We start from the raw sequence: 20,798 nt of genomic DNA, 5'->3' as shown, positions 1-20,798 counted from the left end.
ACTCTGTGAACCCCAACCCCAAGGGATTTCCACCCAACAAGTCAATAACAATGATGTCAAGGCATACTCATGATAAATAGAGCGGTACCTTGGTTCTCAAACGCCTTGGTACTCAAAACATCTTGGAACCCAAACATTGCAAACCCGGAAGTGTTGCGGTTTGCGAACTTTTTTCGGAAGCCGAACGTGTTCCATTTTGAGTGTTACGCTTCCGTTTGGAGTGCCACACTTCCGTTTTGAGTGTTACGCTGAAGTCTCTCTGTTTTTGCTATTTATTTTGCGCTTTTGCTTTTGCGGCTCTTTTTTTTGTTTCGTTTATGCGACTGTGTGGAACCCAGTTCAGCTACTGATGGATGGATTGTGTGACTGCAGTACATAGTTTATTGCTTTTGTTTTATGGATCAATGGTCTTGTTTGATAGTAAAAATTCACGTTAAATTGCTGTTTTAGGGGTTTTTTAAAGGTCTGGAATGGATTAATCTGTTTTGCATTACTTTCTATGGGAAAGCACGCCTTGGTATTGGAACAGACTTCCAGAATGGATTCATAGAATCATAGAGTTGGAAGAGACCACAAGGGCCATCCAGTCCAACCCCCTGCCAAGCAGGAAACACCATCAAAGCATTCTTGACATATGGCTGTCAAGCCTCTGCTTAAAGACCTCCAAAGAAGGAGACTCCACCACACTCCTTGGTAGCAAATTCCACTGCCGAACAGCTCTTACTGTCAGGAAGTTCTTCCTAATGTTTAGGTGGAATCTTCTTTCTTGAAGTTTGAATCCATTGCTCCGTGTCCGCTTCTCTGGAGCAGCAGAAAACAATTTTTCTCCCTCCTCCATATGACATCCTTTTACATATTTGAACATGGCTATCATATCACCCCTTAACCTTCTCCAGGCTAAACATACCCAGCTCCCTAAGCCGTTCCTCATAAGGCATCGTTTCCAGGCCTTTGACCATTTTGGATTAAGTTTGAGAACCAAGGTACCACTGTATGCCCTCAGAATTGGGGCTGGGATGGAGAACAGACACCTTTGCACCTGGTCATTGATTACATATAGCCCCTTCTGAGACCTCCTGATGTTGGCTGGTGTTCAGTTTCCTGAAGGGTAGCCATGTTTGTTATTTGGCCAAGGAAGGAAGATCTCTCCTTATGAGCCTGATTCTTCGGCTGCTACTGCTCTTTTGGCTGCTGGCTCAGGCCACCCAAAAGATACTGAGGACCAAGTACCTTTTGACCAGACATTTTATACTCCAGGAAGACTATCATCAGGGAGAAGCAATATAAAAAAATTCCTTCAGTAGCACCTTAAAGACCAACTAAGTTTATATTTTGGTATGAGCTTTCGTGTGCATGCACACTTCTTCAGATACCGAAAGAATGCACACGAAAGCTCATACCAAAATATAAACTTAGTTGGTCTTTAAGGTGCTACTGAAGGAATTTTTTTATTTTGCTTCGACTCAGACCAACACAGCTACCTACCTGTATCAGGGAGAAGGACACATTATTTCTGGGAGTTGGCCTTTCTCTATGTGGCTATACCTGGACCACAGATCTTTAAGAAACTAAATTAATCTGAGGTCACTTTTCTCAAATTACCTGCTCCCAAATCTAATGTATTTTCAAAAAGAAAAAAGGAAATGGAAAGATGAAGATGTGTTTTCCTAAGTTGTACCTCTTCGCTTCACCTCAAACACACCAATTTCAAATCATGGCCATGTAGCGTATATTTTAAACGAAAGTATTTTGGGAAGTTTTTAATGACTGGTGTTTTAATGTATTTTTAATCTTTGTTGGAAGCCGCCCAGAGTGGCTGGGGAAACCCAGGCAGATGGGCAGGGATTTATTTATTTAAAAGGCGGCACATCCTATCTGAGAATGAGCAAAATGCCTTTCTCATTTGATAGGGACTTTATTTTATTTTTAAAGAGTTTTGCATACATTTTACCTGACCATTTAAAGGAGGGGGTATTAAAAGAGGGGAAATGACAAACAAAAGTATTAAACGGTTGCACATCCCACCTGAGAATGCCTTTCCCATTTGAAAGAGACATTTAAACAAAAAGGTTTTAATAAATTTCACCTCACTATTTTAAGGAGGGGAGTTATTGAAAGAGGGAAAATGACAAACAAAAGTACAGTACTTAAAGGTACTTCTCCTATCTGAGAATGAACAGAATGCCTTTCTCATCTGAAAGAGACATTTTTTTAAAAAGAGGTTTTTCAGACATTTTACCTCACCAATTTAAGGAAGGGGGTTATTGAAAGAAGGGAAACGAGTCGGGTTTGGTGCAACACTTTCAAATATACTTAAAAACAAAAAAGAAATACAGATGTGCCATCTCTACATCATTGGTTTACTATTATGATTGTTTATTTTTTGTAGTGATGTCTCTTATCTCACTTAAACTGAACTGAACAGATGATTCTCAATTTGAATATTGATTCTACCTCCTTAATCTACCCACAACTCTGGCATTCTCGTGAGGGGAAAAGCCATATTGGCTTCCCTCAGAATTGTCTCTCCCCTCAGAGCACGGAGGCCGGGACTTAGGGAGACCTGTGTTCTGATTGGCTCTCTTACCTTTGACGCATTCTCCCATTGGCTCTGAGCAGTGCTCCTGTTATGTACTGAGCTGAATCCTAGAACAATAGGATTCAGAATCAGCGGGAGCTACCCAATCCAACTCCAGGTGGAAGTGAATCCGCAACCTGATTGGCCTGCTGGAGCAGCCAATCAGGCGGCTGGCAGAAGTGAATCTGCTACCTGATTGGCCTGTAGGAGCAGCCAATCAGGCTGCAGGCAGAAGTCAATCCACAATATAATTGGCCCACAGGTGTAGCCCTGAAGTAGCCAATCACGCAAGGCCCATTGTGTAAATAATGTATATAAGCAGATGGTTTTGGGAAAAGAGCCATTCGTCTTCTCTTCTTCTCCTTGATGAATATGAGCTGAATAAAGAGCATGAAATTCACTCTCGACTCCGAGTATATTTCACTGGCGACGAGGATGGGATCCTGCTGAGCTGACCGCCACCACGCACTGCACCGCAGCACCGCCACCTGCTGCACCGCTGCATCGCACCGTGCATCCAGGCTTCAGCTCCAGGACCCAAGGAACCCAGAATGGCAACCGACAGCAGCTTCTTGCCATTCAAACCAGCATCAGGAGACTGGGAAGGGTACGCCGCCCGTTTCAACTTCCTCCTGCAAGCGAAAGAAGTCACCAACGATGCCATGAAGAGGGCGACATTCTTCAGCGTCTGTGGAGAGGAGACGTTTGAAATCGCCCGGGCTCTCCTTGCACCTAGAGATGTCGCTACCGTCTCTTACAAAACAATAATGGAACGACTGAAGGAGCACTTTTCACCACAGCCCTCGGTGGTAGCTTGCCGAAATGCCTTCTACGCAAAGCGGCAAGCCCCGGGGGAAACCATAACTGGGTTTGTGACCTCCCTCCGCCAAGCCGCCCGGTTATGCAACTTCTCAGAGTTGGAGAACATGCTTCGTGACCGCCTCGTCGGTGGCCTGAGGGACGAGATGTTGCAACGACGCCTCTACGCCAAAAAAGACCTCACGTTCCAGATTGCTCTGGAGGAAGCCCTGGCAACCGAAGCCGCCGAGAGGTCAACGCAAGAGGCACGACCGGCCCCGCCATCCCAACCGAGGGTCTACCACAAAGACCTCACCGACGAATCCGAATCTGACAGGGAGGAAGTACACCGAGTACAGCGGCGCACTCAAGTAGCACAGCACAGCACCCCAATCACAACGACGGGCCGGAGCCCAGCTGAACTACTCATGGGCCGGCGCCTTGCAACTAGACTGGACCGACTTCACCCCGACAGAGCTCAGGATGAGGTAGTGGTGGGGAAAGGCAGGAACCCCCGCACATTTGTGGCCCAGGACCCAGTGTATGCAAAGAATTTTGGGGCAGGCCCAGCATGGGTACCCGCCACAGTCACCAAGGTGACCGGTCCCGTGTCGTACGAGGTACTAACGGAAGGGGGGCAATGTTGGCGCCGCCACTGCGACCAGCTACGGCGACGATTCCCAGGAGGAACCCGGGAGGAGAGCGGGACAGAGGGGTCCCAAGGGGACAGCAGGGCAGTGAGGCCTGTAGAGCGAGAGGGGTGGGCAGGGGAAGCAGAAGCAGTAGGCACAGAGGGGCGCCCCGAGGCTGGAAGGACACCGGAACCAGAGTCACAACCTAGTGGTTCAGTGGCGCCAGACCAGACAGTGAGTGGGAAAAGGGGGGGGGCAAGTAGAATCATAGACTCATAGAGTTGGAAGAGACCACAAGGGCCATCCAGTCCAACCCCCTGCCAAGCAGGAAACACCATCAAAGCATTCTTGACATATGCCTGTCAAGCCTCTGCTTAAAGACCTCCAAAGAAGGAGACTCCACCACACTCCTTGGTAGCAAATTCCACTGCCGAACAGCTCTTACTGTCAGGAAGTTCTTCCTAATGTTTAGGTGGAATCTTCTTTCTTGAAGTTTGAATCCATTGCTCCGTGTCCGCTTCTCTGGAGCAGCAGAAAACAATTTTTCTCCCTCCTCCATATGACATCCTTTCATATATTTGAACATGTCTATCATATCACCCCTTAACCTTCTCTTCTCCAGGCTAAACATACCCAGCTCCCTAAGCCGTTCCTCATAAGGCATCGTTTCCAGGCCTTTGACCATTTTGGTTGCCCTCTTCTGGACACGTTCCAGCTTGTCAGTATCCATCTTGAACTGTGGTGCCCAGAACTGGACACAGTACTCCAGGTGAGGTCTGACCAGAGCAGAATACAGTGGTACTATTACTTCCCTTGATCTAGATGTTATACTCCTATTGATGCAGCCCAGAATTGCATTGGCTTTTTTAGCTGCTGCATCACACTGCTGACTCATGTCAAGTCTGTGGTCTACCAAGACTCCTAGGTCCTTTTCACATGTACTGCTCTCAAGCCAGGTGTCACCCATCCTGTATTTGTGCCTTTCATTTTTTTTTTGCCCAAGTGTAGTACCTTACATTTCTCCTTGTTAAAATTCATCTTGTTTGCTTTGGTCCAGTTGTCTAATCTGTTAAGGTCATTTTGAAGTGTGATCCTGTCCTCTGGGGTATTAGCCACCCCTCCCAATTTGGTGTCGTCTGCAAACTTGCTCAGGATGCCCTTAAGCCCATCATCCAAGTCATTGATAAAGATGTTGAATAAGACTGGGCCCAAGACAGAACCCTGTGGCACCCCACTAGTCACTACTCTCCAGGATGAGAGTATCTGGGTCTTAAGCAAAGCTTTTCTTGCTGTCAGTGATTTTTTTTTTAATGCAAAGGAGAGCTTGGAAACCTAAATGCTCTTTAGTGAGATGCATTGGTTCAAATGCAGACTCTCTAGGAATAAATTGTTACCTTGGTTCTCAGACTTAATCCGTTCTGGAATTCTGTTCCAAAAACCAAAGCATTCCAAAACCAAGGCGGGCTTTCCCATGGAAAGCAATGCAAAATGGATTAATCCATTCCAGACTTTTAAACACAACCCCTGGAACGGCAATTTAACATGGATTTTACTCTCTAATGAGACCATTAATCCATAAAATGAAAGCAATAAACAATGTACTGCGGTACAATCCATCCATCAGTAGCTGAACTGGGTTTCACACAGTCACAAAAACAAAACAAAAAGAGCCGCATAGACAAAAACGCAAAATAAACTGCAAAAACAGACAGACCTCAGTGTAACACTCAAATCGGAAGCGTAACACTCAAAATGGAAGCGTTGCACTCAAAATGGAGCATGTTCAGCTTCCCCAAAAAAGTTCGCAACCTGGAACACTTTCTTCTGGGTTTGCAGTGTTTGGGTTCCAAGTTGTTTCAGTACCAAGGCGTTTGAGAACCAAGGTTGTTGTTTAGTCGTTTAGTCGTGTCTGACTCTTTTTGACCCCATGGACCAGAGCACGCCAGGCACTCCTGTCTTCCACTGCCTCCCGCAGTTTGGTCAAACTCATGTTCGTAGCTTTGAGAACACTGTCCAACCATCTCGTCCTCTGTCGTCCCCTTCTCCTTGTGCCCTCTATCTTTCCCAACATCAGGGTCTTTTCCAGGGCGTCTTCTCTTATACAGAGTCTAATTTGCTGCACTCACTGGCAGTGGCTCTCCAGAGCTTCAGAACGTGGAGATGTGTTTGCGGATTGGGACCTGCTCCTCTACCCTTGAGCTCTTGCAAATTTCGAAGCAACCTTTGCTGTCTGCTCTCGTAAGCTTGGACACATAGCCACCAATATTTGAGAATAAGAGGAACTGCTGCCTGCGGGAGAACAGCAAAGCAATGTTTGGGACGGAATACTTACCTGTAGGATTTTTCTACTCTGGAAGATTTTGGGAGGCTATGGAGCAAGTATTGGCTTGCTCAAACAGTGGGATACATTTATGCAGTGCTGAAAGCCGAAGAGGAATTAGAAAGAGGCTATAGAATAAAACAAAGTTTATTTTGACAATTGGGGTGTATCTGTTATGATCGCTTTAAGTTCAGGTCCTGGAAGAGCTTGTCGTGATTAAGAGATTGACTTAATGGACGGATTAGGGGACCAGGATACTAATGGCATGTTTTATGTTCAGCTTGATTGCTACCGTGAAATACACATTACATTTGTTCATCTGTCTGAAAACCATCCATATAATTACAGTCGTACCTTGGAAGTCGAGCGGAATCCATTCTGGAAGTCTGTTTGACGCCCGGAACATTCGGAAACCAAAGCGCGGCTCCTGATTGGCTGCAGGAAGCTTCTGCAGCCAATTGGAAGCTGTGGAAGCCCCGTTGGACGTTCGGCTTCCAAAAATAGTTTGCAAACCGGAACAGTCACTTCTGGGTTTGCGGTGTTTGGGAGCTCAAATGTTCGACAATGTACAACTGTATTGTAAAACAGGTTGAGCCATGGGTGTCAAAGTTCACAGGCGGAAGAGCTCCGGAGGAAATCTTGGGAAAGAGCTGCAGTACAGGTTGGGTCTCCAGCCATTCTTGGACTACAACTCCCAACATCCCTGACCACTGGTCCTGCTAGCTAGCAGTGATGGGAGTTGTAGTCCAAAAGCAGCTGGAGAGCATAGTTCAAGAAACACTGAGCTAAGGCTTTTAACTGGCTCTCTGTTCCCTGCAGGGTGGAGGGTGCCGACCTCGTTCTTGCCATCCTGGATGCAGCGGAAATGGCCCAGAAGCCTAACCAACTGGTCCCCGCCTTGCTGGACATCCTGGACTATCCGAAAGGGACCCAGCCGTACTTCCTGGTTCTGAACAAGATGGACCTGCTTGGCGACGAGGAACGGGCGGATCTGCTGGCCAACTGTGCCGACTCAGACCTGGCGCCGACCTGCTTCCTCTCTTGCAAAACAGGAGAAGGGATCGCTACCTTCCTGAGCACGTTAGGGAAGCAGCTGGCCCACATGTGAGGATGGGGAGGGAAGGAGCAATGAGGGCTGGGCTGGGCTGGGCTTGCCCCTTGCCTGCAACCCTGGAGAGCTGCTGCCAGTCAGCGTAGACAACACTGAACTAGGTGGACCAGTGCTTTGACTGGCAGCGCCCCCCCCCCCAATGTACAAACGCTTCAAGCCTTTTACCTCTAACCACAGCAAATCTCTCATCTCGCCTCCAGGTGCGGTGACCCTCTCACAGGTTCCCCCAGCCCCACGCAGGCACGCCACCAGCTCAGCTTAGCCAAATGCCTAGAGGCCCTAGGGGGCTTCGGCCACTACCGGTCTGTGGATCTCGCTCTGGCCGCGGAGGAATTGCGGCAGGCCCGGCGACTGCTGGGACGTCTGACGGGACAAGTGGGGTCCGAAGAGATCTTGGAGCTCATCTTCAAGGATTTTTGCATTGGCAAGTGAAGGAGGCAACAGAGAGCATCTTTAGGAGGCGGGTGCAGCTGGAGCATGGCGCCACCTGGCGCTTGGGGGTGCTTCTGCGGTTTGAAGTATATTTTGACTGGGGCAAAGGGACCTTGAGACTCTTGTCAATGGATGGGATAGCGTCAGAGCTGTCCTGGCAGGTGCAGGATTTTGCGGAGGGAAAGCAATGTTTGGGGCAGAGCATTGATATTCCGGATGTCATACTTTAAAAAAACTTTAAAACGCTAGTTAAAATAGCGGTTATGCATTTTATGCTGTGCAGAAAACAGGATGACAATGATGTTTTAATAAAAAAGTTATGAGAAGTTATATATTGAGGCAGATGTTTATTTTGAGAACTGAGATTTATGTATGACGACGGATTTATATATATTTGTTTATTTTCTACCCCTCCACAGCTGGCGAGCTGTGCCTTATCATAGCTTTTCAGCTGAAGCAAATTACAGCTGATGGTTGACTGTTCTCTTTTCAAGTTTGAGAAATGGCTTTTGAAATGTTATTATCAATGTTGAAAATGTTTTCACACACACACACACACACACCACTAAAAACTTCCAACATGCTGCATATTGTGCCTGAAAATTATGTTCTATTTGGCTTGAACTGGAGTGGGGACACACCGCAAAGGATATCATAGGACTCACAGTAGTCGTTTTTCTGCCCATCTTGACTAAATAAGATCCCTGTATTTTGCTACCAAAAAGAATGAGCCTTTTTCTCATGCAGTCTTAAAAGCAACCAATCTCCCCCAGAATAAAAGGCCAGTCTACATTGTTTGCTGAAATAAAATATTCCACCCCGCACATCCACATTTTTTCACCTTTATTGCAGATAAAGGAGAACTGGGCCAAAGCGAACAATATGAATTTCAATAGCCACAAATGTTAAGTTTCTATACTTAAGCAAGAATAAGCAGCTGCACAAATATGGCTCGCCAGCAGTACATGTGAAAAGGTTCTAGGGCAGGCACCCCCAAACTGCGGCCCTCCAGATGTTTTGGCCTACGACTCCCATGATCCCTAGCTAACAGGACCAATGGTCAGGGATGATGGGAATTGTAGCCCAAAACATCTGGAGGGCTGAGTTTGAGGATGCCTGATTTAGATTCAGTTACTTCCAGAACCCATTGAAAATGAGATGCTTTCATGTGCTCTATTAATTCTTATTATTATCTCACCTTTCACCCTAAGCTCCCAGGGTGGGTTACAACACTTAAAACACTTCTAATACCTTGCTCAGAGACGGTAAGTTTGAAACTGGCCAGGCATTAGCTAGTGTGGAAGGATCCAAGGAAGGTTTATTCAGCACAGACCTCACAACAGCTTTCTTAAGGCTGCACAAAATGATGCCTTATTTGGTCACTCGTTTATTTAACAATTTATTTCAAAGTGTTTCTAAACCACAATATATATTTTTTTAAAAAAAAACTGTGCTCCTCCCAGGCCCAAATGTTTTTTTTGGGGGGGGAAGCTTTCTGTTTGGATGTGAATAGATTCTGGGAGAGGATATATCTATTAGGATATATTTTCCTTCCGTCCTTACATTTGTGAGTTCAGCACAGTGCCATCCCTTTGCAGCTTAAAATGGAAGCTTAGATAGGCTGGTTTTAGACTTTTGGTTTAAGTAATCCTGGATGCTTTAAGGCAGACTGGATACTCCTGATACCCCGCCTTTTTTTCTCCCCAGTAAAACAATAATAACACAAACAGTCCTGTAAAAGGTGAAGAAAATAACATTTGCTCAGTATTTCTTGTTGAGGAATAACAAGATAACAGCACCTTTGTTCAGGCAGCCTTGAAATGGTAATCCAGTTACAAAGACATATTTAAGTCCAGTGCTTTTTTTCTGGCGGGGGACTCAGGGGGACGCACTCCCCTAAACATTTTGTGAATCTAAGTTTGACCTCATCTATCTTAAAGTGGAGTGTGAACACTGAAGCACAGACATAGCAGATTTTTCTTCACATTTCTGGTTTGGGGAGGGGATGCCCTCCCCTTGCCTGGGCACAGTGGGAGCATCTTTCACAGAGTCCTCCTCCCTTTTGTAGCCCAAAACATCTGGAGGGCTGAAGTTTGGGGGTGCCTGTTCTAGGGGTCTTAGTAGAGCAGAAGCTGAACATGAGTCAACAGTATGATGCAGCAGCCAAAAAACCAAATGCTATTCTAGGCTGCATCAACAGAAGTCTATTGTCCAGATTAACGGAAGTAAGAGTACCACTCTATTTTGCCTTGGTCAGACCACACCTGGAATCCTGTGTCTAATTCCGGGCACGTCACAATTTAACAAGGATGTTGACAAGCTGGAAGGTGTGCAGAGGAGGGCGATCAAGGGTTCTGGTAACCAAACCTGATGAGGAATGGTTGCAGAGCTGGGTTACGTTTAGCCTGGAGAAGAGGGAACTTAGAGGAGACATGATAGCCATCTTCCAATATCTAAAGGGCTGTCATGTGGAAGATGGAGCAGGCTTTGCCCCCCCCCCCCCTGTTCTGGATAGCAGCACTTGAATGAATTCAAGTTAAAAGATTCCCAGTAAACGTAAGAACTTTCATCCGGTAAAAACTGTTTGACTGTGGAACGGACTCCCTCAGAAGATGGGTTGTCTCTTCTTCCTTGGAGGTTTTTAAGCAGAGGTTGGGTGGCCATCTGTCATGGATGCTTGAGCTGAGATTCCTGTGTTGCTTGGGGTTGGACTAGATGACCCACAACACTTCTAGCAGGAGACATTTTTTGGCTTTTCTCAAATAGAAAGCCATTCTCTTGCAGCATTCCCTGGTCCTTGTGTCAACCTCTCTGCCAGGCCAACGCCCTCATTCCTTCCGCCATCACCAATCTGGTCTCACTAACATGAATGCAGTCTCGACACCACCTAGGATTTAGGTCCTTAGCTTCACCCAAGCCCACAGTCTGACATTAAAGGCCAAAATCCTTGAGCTCATGTGCAGCATGGACGATCAAGTTGAGTGTTGCAACTCTTGTTTTCCTTCCACCAAGCTCTGGAGAGAGCCCAGAGCTATGAGGTTAGAATTATTTCTGTCGCCTGGAATTATCCAAATGTCAACAGCACTCTGTGAACCCCAACCCCAAGGGATTTCCACCCAACAAGTCAATAACATTGATGTCAAGGCATACTCATGATAAATAGAACCTTGGTTCTCAAACGCCTTGGTACTCAAAACATCTTGGAACCCAAACATTGCAAACCCGGAAGTGTTGCGGTTTGCGAACTTTTTTTGGAAGCCGAACGTGTTCCATTTTGAGTGTTACGCTTCCGTTTGGAGTGCCACACTTCCGTTTTGAGTGTTACGCTGAAGTCTCTGTTTTTGCTATTTATTTTGCGCTTTTGCTTTTGCGGCTCTTTTTTTGTTTCGTTTATGCGACTGTGTGGAACCCAGTTCAGCTACTGATGGATGGATTGTGTGACTGCAGTACATAGTTTATTGCTTTTGTTTTATGGATCAATGGTCTTGTTTGATAGTAAAAATTCACGTTAAATTGCTGTTTTAGGGGTTTTTTAAAGGTCTGGAATGGATTAATCCGTTTTGCATTACTTTCTATGGGAAAGCATGCCTTGGTATTGGAACAGACTTCCAGAATGGATTCATAGAATCATAGAATTTTTTGTAGTGATGTCTCTTATCTCACTTAAACTGAACTGAACAGATGATTCTCAATTTGAATATTGATTCTACCTCCTTAATCTACCCACAACTCTGGCATTCTCGTGAGGGGAAAAGCCATATTGGCTTCCCTCAGAATTGTCTCTCCCCTCAGAGCACGGAGGCCGGGACTTAGGGAGACCTGTGTTCTGATTGGCTCTCTTACCTTTGACGCATTCTCCCATTGGCTCTGAGCAGTGCTCCTGTTATGTACTGAGCTGAATCCTAGAACAATAGGATTCAGAATCAGCGGGAGCTATCCAATCCAACTCCAGGTGGAAGTGAATCCGCAACCTGATTGGCCTGCTGGAGCAGCCAATCAGGCGGCTGGCAGAAGTGAATCTGCTACCTGATTGGCCTGTAGGAGCAGCCAATCAGGCTGCAGGCAGAAGTCAATCCACAATATAATTGGCCCACAGGTGTAGCCCTGAAGTAGCCAATCACGCAAGGCCCATTGTGTAAATAATGTATATAAGCAGATGGTTTTGGGAAAAGAGCCATTCGTCTTCTCTTCTTCTCCTTGATGAATATGAGCTGAATAAAGAGCATGAAATTCACTCTCGACTCCGAGTATATTTCACTGGCGACGAGGATGGGATCCTGCTGAGCTGACCGCCACCACGCACTGCACCGCAGCACCGCCACCTGCTGCACCGCTGCATCGCACCGTGCATCCAGGCTTCAGCTCCAGGACCCAAGGAACCCAGAATGGCAACCGACAGCAGCTTCTTGCCATTCAAACCAGCATCAGGAGACTGGGAAGGGTACGCCGCCCGTTTCAACTTCCTCCTGCAAGCGAAAGAAGTCACCAACGATGCCATGAAGAGGGCGACATTCTTCAGCGTCTGTGGAGAGGAGACGTTTGAAATCGCCCGGGCTCTCCTTGCACCTAGAGATGTCGCTACCGTCTCTTACAAAACAATAATGGAACGACTGAAGGAGCACTTTTCACCACAGCCCTCGGTGGTAGCTTGCCGAAATGCCTTCTACGCAAAGCGGCAAGCCCCGGGGGAAACCATAACTGGGTTTGTGACCTCCCTCCGCCAAGCCGCCCGGTTATGCAACTTCTCAGAGTTGGAGAACATGCTTCGTGACCGCCTCGTCGGTGGCCTGAGGGACGAGATGTTGCAACGACGCCTCTACGCCAAAAAAGACCTCACGTTCCAGATTGCTCTGGAGGAAGCCCTGGCAACCGAAGCCGCCGAGAGGTCAACGCAAGAGGCACGACCGGCCCCGCCATCCCAACCGAGGGTCTACCACAAAGACCTCACCGACGAATCCGAATCTGACAGGGAGGAAGTACACCGAGTACAGCGGCGCACTCAAGTAGCACAGCACAGCACCCCAATCACAACGACGGGCCGGAGCCCAGCTGAACTACTCATGGGCCGGCGCCTTGCAACTAGACTGGACCGACTTCACCCCGACAGAGCTCAGGATGAGGTAGTGGTGGGGAAAGGCAGTAACCCCCGCACATTTGTGGCCCAGGACCCAGTGTATGCAAAGAATTTTGGGGCAGGCCCAGCATGGGTACCCGCCACAGTCACCAAGGTGACCGGTCCCGTGTCGTACGAGGTACTAACGGAAGGGGGGCAATGTTGGCGCCGCCACTGCGACCAGCTACGGCGACGATTCCCAGGAGGAACCCGGGAGGAGAGCGGGACAGAGGGGTCCCAAGGGGACAGCAGGGCAGTGAGGCCTGTAGAGCGAGAGGGGTGGGCAGGGGAAGCAGAAGCAGTAGGCACAGAGGGGCGCCCCGAGGCTGGAAGGACACCGGAACCAGAGTCACAACCTAGTGGTTCAGTGGCGCCAGACCAGACAGCCCCGGCACAGCCAGCAGCCTCGGAACATGAGCCAGAACCAGAACCCCTGACCAAGGAACACCCCAGGCCACAACGCACACGGAGGCGGCCAGCAGACCTTGGGGACTACGAATGCAACTTCCCGGGCAGCACTGGAACTTAGAGGGGAGGGGTGTTATGTACTGAGCTGAATCCTAGAACAATAGGATTCAGAATCAGCGGGAGCTACCCAATCCAACTCCAGGTGGAAGTGAATCCGCAACCTGATTGGCCTGCTGGAGCAGCCAATCAGGCGGCTGGCAGAAGTGAATCTGCTACCTGATTGGCCTGTAGGAGCAGCCAATCAGGCTGCAGGCAGAAGTCAATCCACAATATAATTGGCCCACAGGTGTAGCCCTGAAGTAGCCAATCACGCAAGGCCCATTGTGTAAATAATGTATATAAGCAGATGGTTTTGGGAAAAGAGCCATTCGTCTTCTCTTCTTCTCCTTGATGAATATGAGCTGAATAAAGAGCATGAAATTCACTCTCGACTCCGAGTATATTTCAGCTCCTCTCAGAAAGCTCTCATCCCCCTGATCAACAGAGCTTATATATTATAGCCAGATAGAAACACTTTGAAAAGAAATTCAAGCAGGCTTAAATTCCCCCCCAGTGCCATTCTTTCTTTCTTTCTTTCTTTCTTTAAAAAGGTTTTGCCCCTCAAAAGAGCAAACTGAGTGTGTGGAAGAATAATGAAGCATTTGGGGGCAAAGATGCAGCCCATGAGACCAGCCCCAGAGGCCAAGATGGAGAAGATCTCCACAGCCACCATGAACTTCCCCTTGGTGCTCAGGAAAGTTGAGACATAGGAGACCCAGACACTGCAAAAGGCCAGCATGCTGAAGGCGATAAACTTGGCCTCATTAAAGCTGTCAGGCAACTTCCTAGCTAGGAAAGCCATCGTGAAGCTGATGAGGGCCAGGAGACACATGCAACCCAAAAACAGTGAAAAACATGGTCGCTGAACCTTCATTACATTCCACTACAATCTCTCCAACAGAGGAATAAAAGTCCATGTTTGGGAATGGAGGAGAGGTTCCTAGCCAAACTGCACAGATAATAGCTTGTGTCAGAGGACAGGCCAGGACAATGAAGTTTATCAGTTGCTTCTTCAACAGTTTTTGTGCCATGTTTCCTGGCTTGGTAGCCATGAAGGCCGGAACCACCGTGACAGCTTTTGCCAAGATGGAAGAAATAGCAACTGAGAAGGTGATGCCAAAAGCCTTGAGTTCTTGAGTTCTTGGGAAGAAGATTGGATATACGTGTATTTGTTGTTGTTGTTTAGTCGTTTAGTCGTGTCCGACTCTTTGTGACCCCATGGACCATAGCATGCCAGGCCCTCCTGTCTTCCACTGCCTCCCGCAGTTTGGTCAAACTCATGTTGGTGGCTTCAAGAACACTGTCCAACCATCTTGTCCTCTGTCGTCCCCTTCTCCTAGTGCCCTCAATCTTTCCCAGCATCAGGGTCTTTTCCAGGGAGTCTTCTCTTCTCATGAGGTGGCCAAAGTCTTGGAGCCTCAGCTTCACGATCTGTCCTTCCAGTGAGCACTCAGGGCTGATTTCCTTCTGAATGGATAGGTTTGATCCTCTTGCAGTCCATGGGACTCTCAAGAGTCTCCTCCAGCACCAGAATTCAAAAACATCAATTCTTCGGCTTATATGTATATTACTAATATATAAAACTATGCCAGCAAGCTGGGCGTGTGGGCCAGCATCTCCCCTTTTCTTCAGCAAGTGATAATCAGCCATCCACTGTCTCTTGCATACTGAGCATAACCCTATTAAAATACTGACCATCATCACACCTCGCGGCATTGTGCTCCAGATGTTTTGGGCTACAAGTCCCATCAGCCCCAACCAGCATGTCCAGTGTTCAGGGATGAAAGGAGCTGGAGTCTAGGAACTTTTGGAAAGCACAGTGTTAAGGGAGGCTCCTTAACAGCAATCACAACACAAAAAAGCCATCAACATCCCAAGGCTAGGATGTCATATCATAGGCCCCAAGAACAGCACCCCGCAGTGAAATTTGGAAACTATATTCCAGTGCCCTGCTGTGAACACTTACTTGTAATAGAAGAGATCCTGTTCCAGAGGAGGTCTTGAAAATTTAAGATTTCCAAATATAATCTCTTCGAGCTTTAAAAGGGCACCAGTAGCAATGTCTCCAGGTCTGTAATAGGCTTTCTGGAGCTCAAAAGGCCTGGTCAAGAGGCACTTAGCCCTCTGTGAAATTTCAGCTGCCTGAGGCAGAAGCCAAAAGAGCAACAACAGCACCCACATCATTGGCAGGATGAAATTTCCTCACGTGCCAGCAGCAGAACTGGGTACAGAGCCCAGAAAGACGCTAACTATACAGGTTCTATCTGGAGCTATGGAGCAGCGTAGGGAGAGATGGTCAGACAACAAGGTGCTTGTTCTGCATCCCAGCTGCACCTGGAAGGGCTCACAGGACATCATTATCACAAGAATGTTTTGCTCATGGGTTTCTTTGTTATTGACATAGTGGGTGGAAATCCACAGAGATTTAGCAAGAATTACTATCATTCTGATCATTCTTACTGGAGAACAATAATCACAGCTTTGAAGCTCTGGACTCACTTTGACATTCAAAGAGAAAAATCTTAAGTCTGTGTCATTCTCTATTTCATCATAAACTTTATTGCACTAGCCAAAGGCCATGACATCATTCACAAAGGGAACAAAAAGAAAAGCAACAATAACCATAAAAACCATAAAAACACCAGGCGCTGCAGATACAAAAAAACCACTATCGCGTCTCCTAAAAATTATTTGTTGCATACAATAGAATAGCAAGGGGTTCTCAGGTAGAATGTGCCAGCTTAAATGTGGTGGCTCATTCTGGAAGTGTATATTTGATTGACTGATCCAAGCCTATTAGAGCAAAATATACACCAGGAGACTTATTTGGTCAGAATCTGGTATCTTCTTCTTTTGGGATCCTTCGTAGCCAAGTAAGATTATCTTCCATTAATACAGTTTTAACAGTGAGTCCGTAAGTGACTGTGAAGGCCAATTCTGGATGCACACGTCCTTCCACAGTGGGGACATTGGTTTCTTGGTGGGAGTTGATCCTGGTGAGGGTTTGCCAAGCGTGCCTTCCTCTTTAGCACGTTTCCCCCTTATGTCCTGAGATTGAGCGTCTTGAAAGCCCACAACACCTTTGGTAAAGGCTGTTCTCCAATTGGAGCACTCGCAGTCCAGTGTTTTCCAGTTGTCAGTGCTTATACTACATTTTTTAATATTTGCCTTGAGAGAGTCTTTAAGCCTCTTTTGTTGACCACTAGCATTACACTTTCCATTTTGAAGTTTGGAATAGAGTAGTTGCTTTGGAAGATGATAATCAGGCATCTGCAAAACATGACCAGTCCAACGAAGTTGATGTTGAAGAATCCTTGCTTTGACACTGGTGATCTTTGCTTCTTCCAGTACACTGGCATTAGTTCGTCTATCTTCCCAAGTGTTGTGTAAAAATTTTTTGAGACACCGTTGATGAAATCTTTCGAGGAGTTGGAGATGGCGTTTATAAGTGGTCCATGTTTCATAAGCATACAGAAAGTTTGGTAGTAAAGTAGCTTTGAAAACAAGCATTTTGGTTTCCTTGCAAATGTCCCGGTCCACAACCACTCTGCACTTCAATTGGGAGAAAGCTGCACTCGCAGAGCTCAGGTGATGCTGGATTTCAGCATCAATGTCAGCCCTTGTGCAAAGATAACTGCTCAGGTAGGAGAAGTGATCAACACTTTCCAATGTTACACCATTGAGTTGGATTTGTGGCACTGCAGAGGTGTTTTGTACTTGTTGGTGCAGCACTTTGGTTTTTTGGATGTTGAGCGGCAGGCCAAGCTTTTCGTACGCTGCTGCGAAGATATTTAGGATGGTTTGGAGGTCATCCTCTGAGTTAACACTACCAGAGTTAACCCTAAATACATTACTTTTTGTAAATGAGCCACCATAGCCACTAGAGGGCTGTGAAAATTTGTGATATGGTCTGACGCTCAACATCAAAAAAACTAAGATCATGGCCACTGGTCCCATCACCTCCTGGCAAATAGAAGGGGAAGAAATGGAGGCAGTGAGAGATTTTACTTTCTCGGGTTCCATGATCACTGCAGATGGTGACAGCAGTCACGAAATTAAAAGACTCCTGCTTCTTGGGAGAAAAGCAATGACAAACCTAGACAGCATCTTAAAAAGCAGAGACATCACCTTGCTGACAAAGGTCCGTATAGTTAAAGCTATGGTTTTCCCAGTAGTGATGTATGGAAGTGAGAGCTGGACCATAACGAAGGCTGATCACCGAAGAATTGATGCTTTTGAATTATGGTGCTGGAGGAGACTCTTGAGAGTCCCATGGACTGCAAGAAGATCAAACCTATCAATTCTGAAGGAAATCAGCCCTGAGTGCTCACTGGAAGGACAGATCCTGAAGCTGAAGCTGAGGCTCCAATACTTTGGCCACCTCATGAGAAGAGAAGACTCCCTGGAGGGGACGACAGGGCGAGATGGTTGGACAGTGTTCTTGAAGTGTTCTTGAAGTATCAACATGAGTCTGACCAAACTGTGGGAGGCAGTGGAAGACAGGAGGGCCTGGCGTGCTCTGGTCCATGGGGTCACGAAGAGTCGGACATGACTAAATGACTAAACAACAACAACAAACCCATGTACACTCTGAAACAAAAGGGGCGCATTGGTTGCCAGATATGAAATATGTTGGCATTATTTTCAGCTCTCCTGCCCCATTATTGTGAGAACAGGTTGCTGGACTAAATGGGCCATTGGCCTGATATAGAAGGCTCTTCTCTACAATCTAATATTGATTAGAACAGGTGCCTTGGGGGAATGCTATAGCTAGGTGCTAGGTTGGTTGGTGACTCCTGATCTAGCCTGCAATGGTTATGTATTACTAGGCCATATCACATTGTCTTCGCCCATCCACCTGAGCTAGCTAACTTTTGGCGACGTCCTGGGCGCCATCTTAGATTTCAGTACTCAGTTCCACATAGAACCAACTTTGGACTCTTGACAGGCCAAACTTCCAAGGGTGACACAAACATGTTTTTCTCCACTTCAGCTGAGAAGGGAATCCGGCACTATGTCATTAATTTTCTTCTTCTATGGAGTAATAAGAAAAACAGGGGTTTTTTGCTTCTGAACCGTGCCCCGCCCAAAGTGCTTTGGGATATCTACTCGCCAAGTAAACAGCAAAGTCAGAACAAAACAGGCTTGTTATAAATATACCCCGAACCTTTCCAAGTGGGGATGCGATGGAGAAGGGGCGACTTGATGTATGGCTGTTTGTCGCTATTTAAAAAAACAAACAAAAAACTGCATCTCGGCTTCGTGATGAATCTGTTTGTAAGCTAGGAGAAGAGGTCTCTTCATGCCAGTGATGTTAATCTGGCTGCTGCTGCTGCTTCTGTTTTGGCTTCTGCCTCAGGTAACCAATATGGGCTCCAAGAGCAAGTGCCTCTTGACCAGGCCTTTCCGACACCAGGAAGACTATTACAAGCCAGGAGACCTGATTGTGGGGGGGAATCTACCCCTCATCAGCGCCGTCGACTTGATGAAGTCCTTCGATATGCCTCCCCAAGACCAGGACTACTCCTCTGACCAGTAAGTGTCCTCAGGAAAGTTTTGGGTTGTGCTGGCTTCAGTGATCGGCATTAATGGTGTTGCTGACATCTGGAATTCCCTGGTTCGGATTTTGAACCTCTGCAGCTCATAATGCTTTACTTTAGTCCATGTTTTCTTTTAATCATAACTTTTTAAATTGATTTTCATACATTCGATTCAGTTCCCATACAGTATTCCCTTAGCATTTTGACTTCCCATCCTTATTTCCATGGTGTTTCTCTTCGAATCCTTTTACCTACTGCCTTGAATATAATATTTCTCTAACACATATCCCTGCATTACATTCCCTTATCATTGCCTATATTTCCGGTCCTGCCTGCAATTTCATTTGACTATAATATTTTCCCAGATAGTCCACTCTTCGACGAACATTTCGTCTTTCAGGGCCTCTTATTTTTGCCATCAATTTCTCATTCTCCACATAGTCCAATAGTTTTAAAGTCCGCTCCTATTTTGTTTGAACTTCTTCTTTCCATTTCTGTGCATACGATATTCTGGCTGCGGTGGTAGCAATACATAATGTAACCAACTTTTTGGGACCTCTGCCCCTATTATTCCCAAAAGAAATGCTTCAGGCTTTTTGGGGATGGCTATTTTAATTCATTATCATTTCCCAAAAGCCTGCTGCCCCCCCCTTTTTTTAACAAGTCCACCACTTATGATACTTTAGTCTATGTTGAACACTCTTGCCCCGAGTGTTATTCTGTGGCTTGGGTTGCAACTGAAGCTGAAGAAGATTCTCCCCACCACCTCACTCTCTAGCAGCTTGCTGCCCTCTGTGGCTATATCATCACTGTGGTGATCATGTGCTGTAGGGGTCAGTAAACTTTTTCAGCAGGGGGCCGGTCTACTGTCCTCAGACCTTTGGGGGGGGGGGCGGACTACATTTTTGAGGGGGGGAAATGAACGAATTCCTATGCCCCACAAATAACCCAGAAATGCATTTTAAATAAAAGCACACATTCTACTCATGTAAAAACACGGTGATTCCTGGACTGTCTGCAGGCCAGATTTAGAAGGCGATTGGGCTGGATCCGGGGGAGCCCGGGCCTTAGTTTGCCTACCCATGATGTATTGAGTACCAGAAACCCAGAGAAAGAAAGTTTCCAAGGTGGGAGGGAGTCCTTGGCCGCTTTCCTCATATTCATCTTTATTATTTTTACATATTAAATCCCTTCACCACGAACAGAACAAAAGAAAAAACAAACCACATCAACTACAAAGAATATGTAACTTATAAAATAAATATTTCCAATACGATAGGACTTCCGTCATCCTAATATGGTTTATTCACCTATTTACACTTATTCATCTTTTTTTTACATTTCCATCAGGTGGCTGTTTCAGGTAGGGTGTTGTTGAATGTTTCTGGAGGGAGGAACTTGATTCTGCCCTTCAGTGAATAACCAATTAATGGGCTTTAAATGAATTAAAAAATTGTCCAGTAGCACCTTAAAGGTGAAGGGACCCCCTGACCATTAGGTCCAGTCGTGGACAACTCTGGGGTTGCAGTGCTCATCTCGCTTTATTGGCCGAGGGAGCCGGTGTACAGCTTCCGGGTCATATGGCTAGCATGACGAAGCCGCTTCTGGCGAAACCAGAGCAGTGCATGGAAACGCCATTTACCTTCCCGCTGGAGCGGTACCTATTTATCTACTTGCACTTTGACGTGCTTTCGAACTCCTAGGTTGGCAGAAGCTGGGACCGAGCAACGGGAGCTCACCCCATCGCAGGGATTCGAACCACCAACT

The 20,798-nt window shown here is 46.6% G+C and overlaps 1 protein-coding gene across 1 annotated transcript; it reads left to right on the top strand.

Moving 5' to 3' along the window:
• The first annotated feature begins 1,476 nt into the window (after positions 1-1,476).
• LOC132592264 (tRNA modification GTPase GTPBP3, mitochondrial-like) lies at positions 1,477-8,930 on the top strand. Its single transcript, XM_060275341.1, has 3 exons — positions 1,477-3,864; positions 7,148-7,432; positions 7,640-8,930. Exons 1-3 carry the CDS (start codon positions 3,860-3,862, stop codon positions 7,869-7,871), a joined length of 522 nt encoding a protein of 173 aa, XP_060131324.1. The 5' UTR covers positions 1,477-3,859; the 3' UTR covers positions 7,872-8,930.
• Positions 8,931-20,798: the final 11,868 nt, after the last annotated feature.

This window comes from Zootoca vivipara, chromosome 6 (assembly GCF_963506605.1).
Source record: "Zootoca vivipara chromosome 6, rZooViv1.1, whole genome shotgun sequence".
NCBI lineage: Eukaryota > Metazoa > Chordata > Lepidosauria > Squamata > Lacertidae > Zootoca > Zootoca vivipara.
The sequence above is the reverse complement of the archived record's forward strand: the minus strand, read 5'-3'. Positions and strand labels throughout refer to the sequence as shown.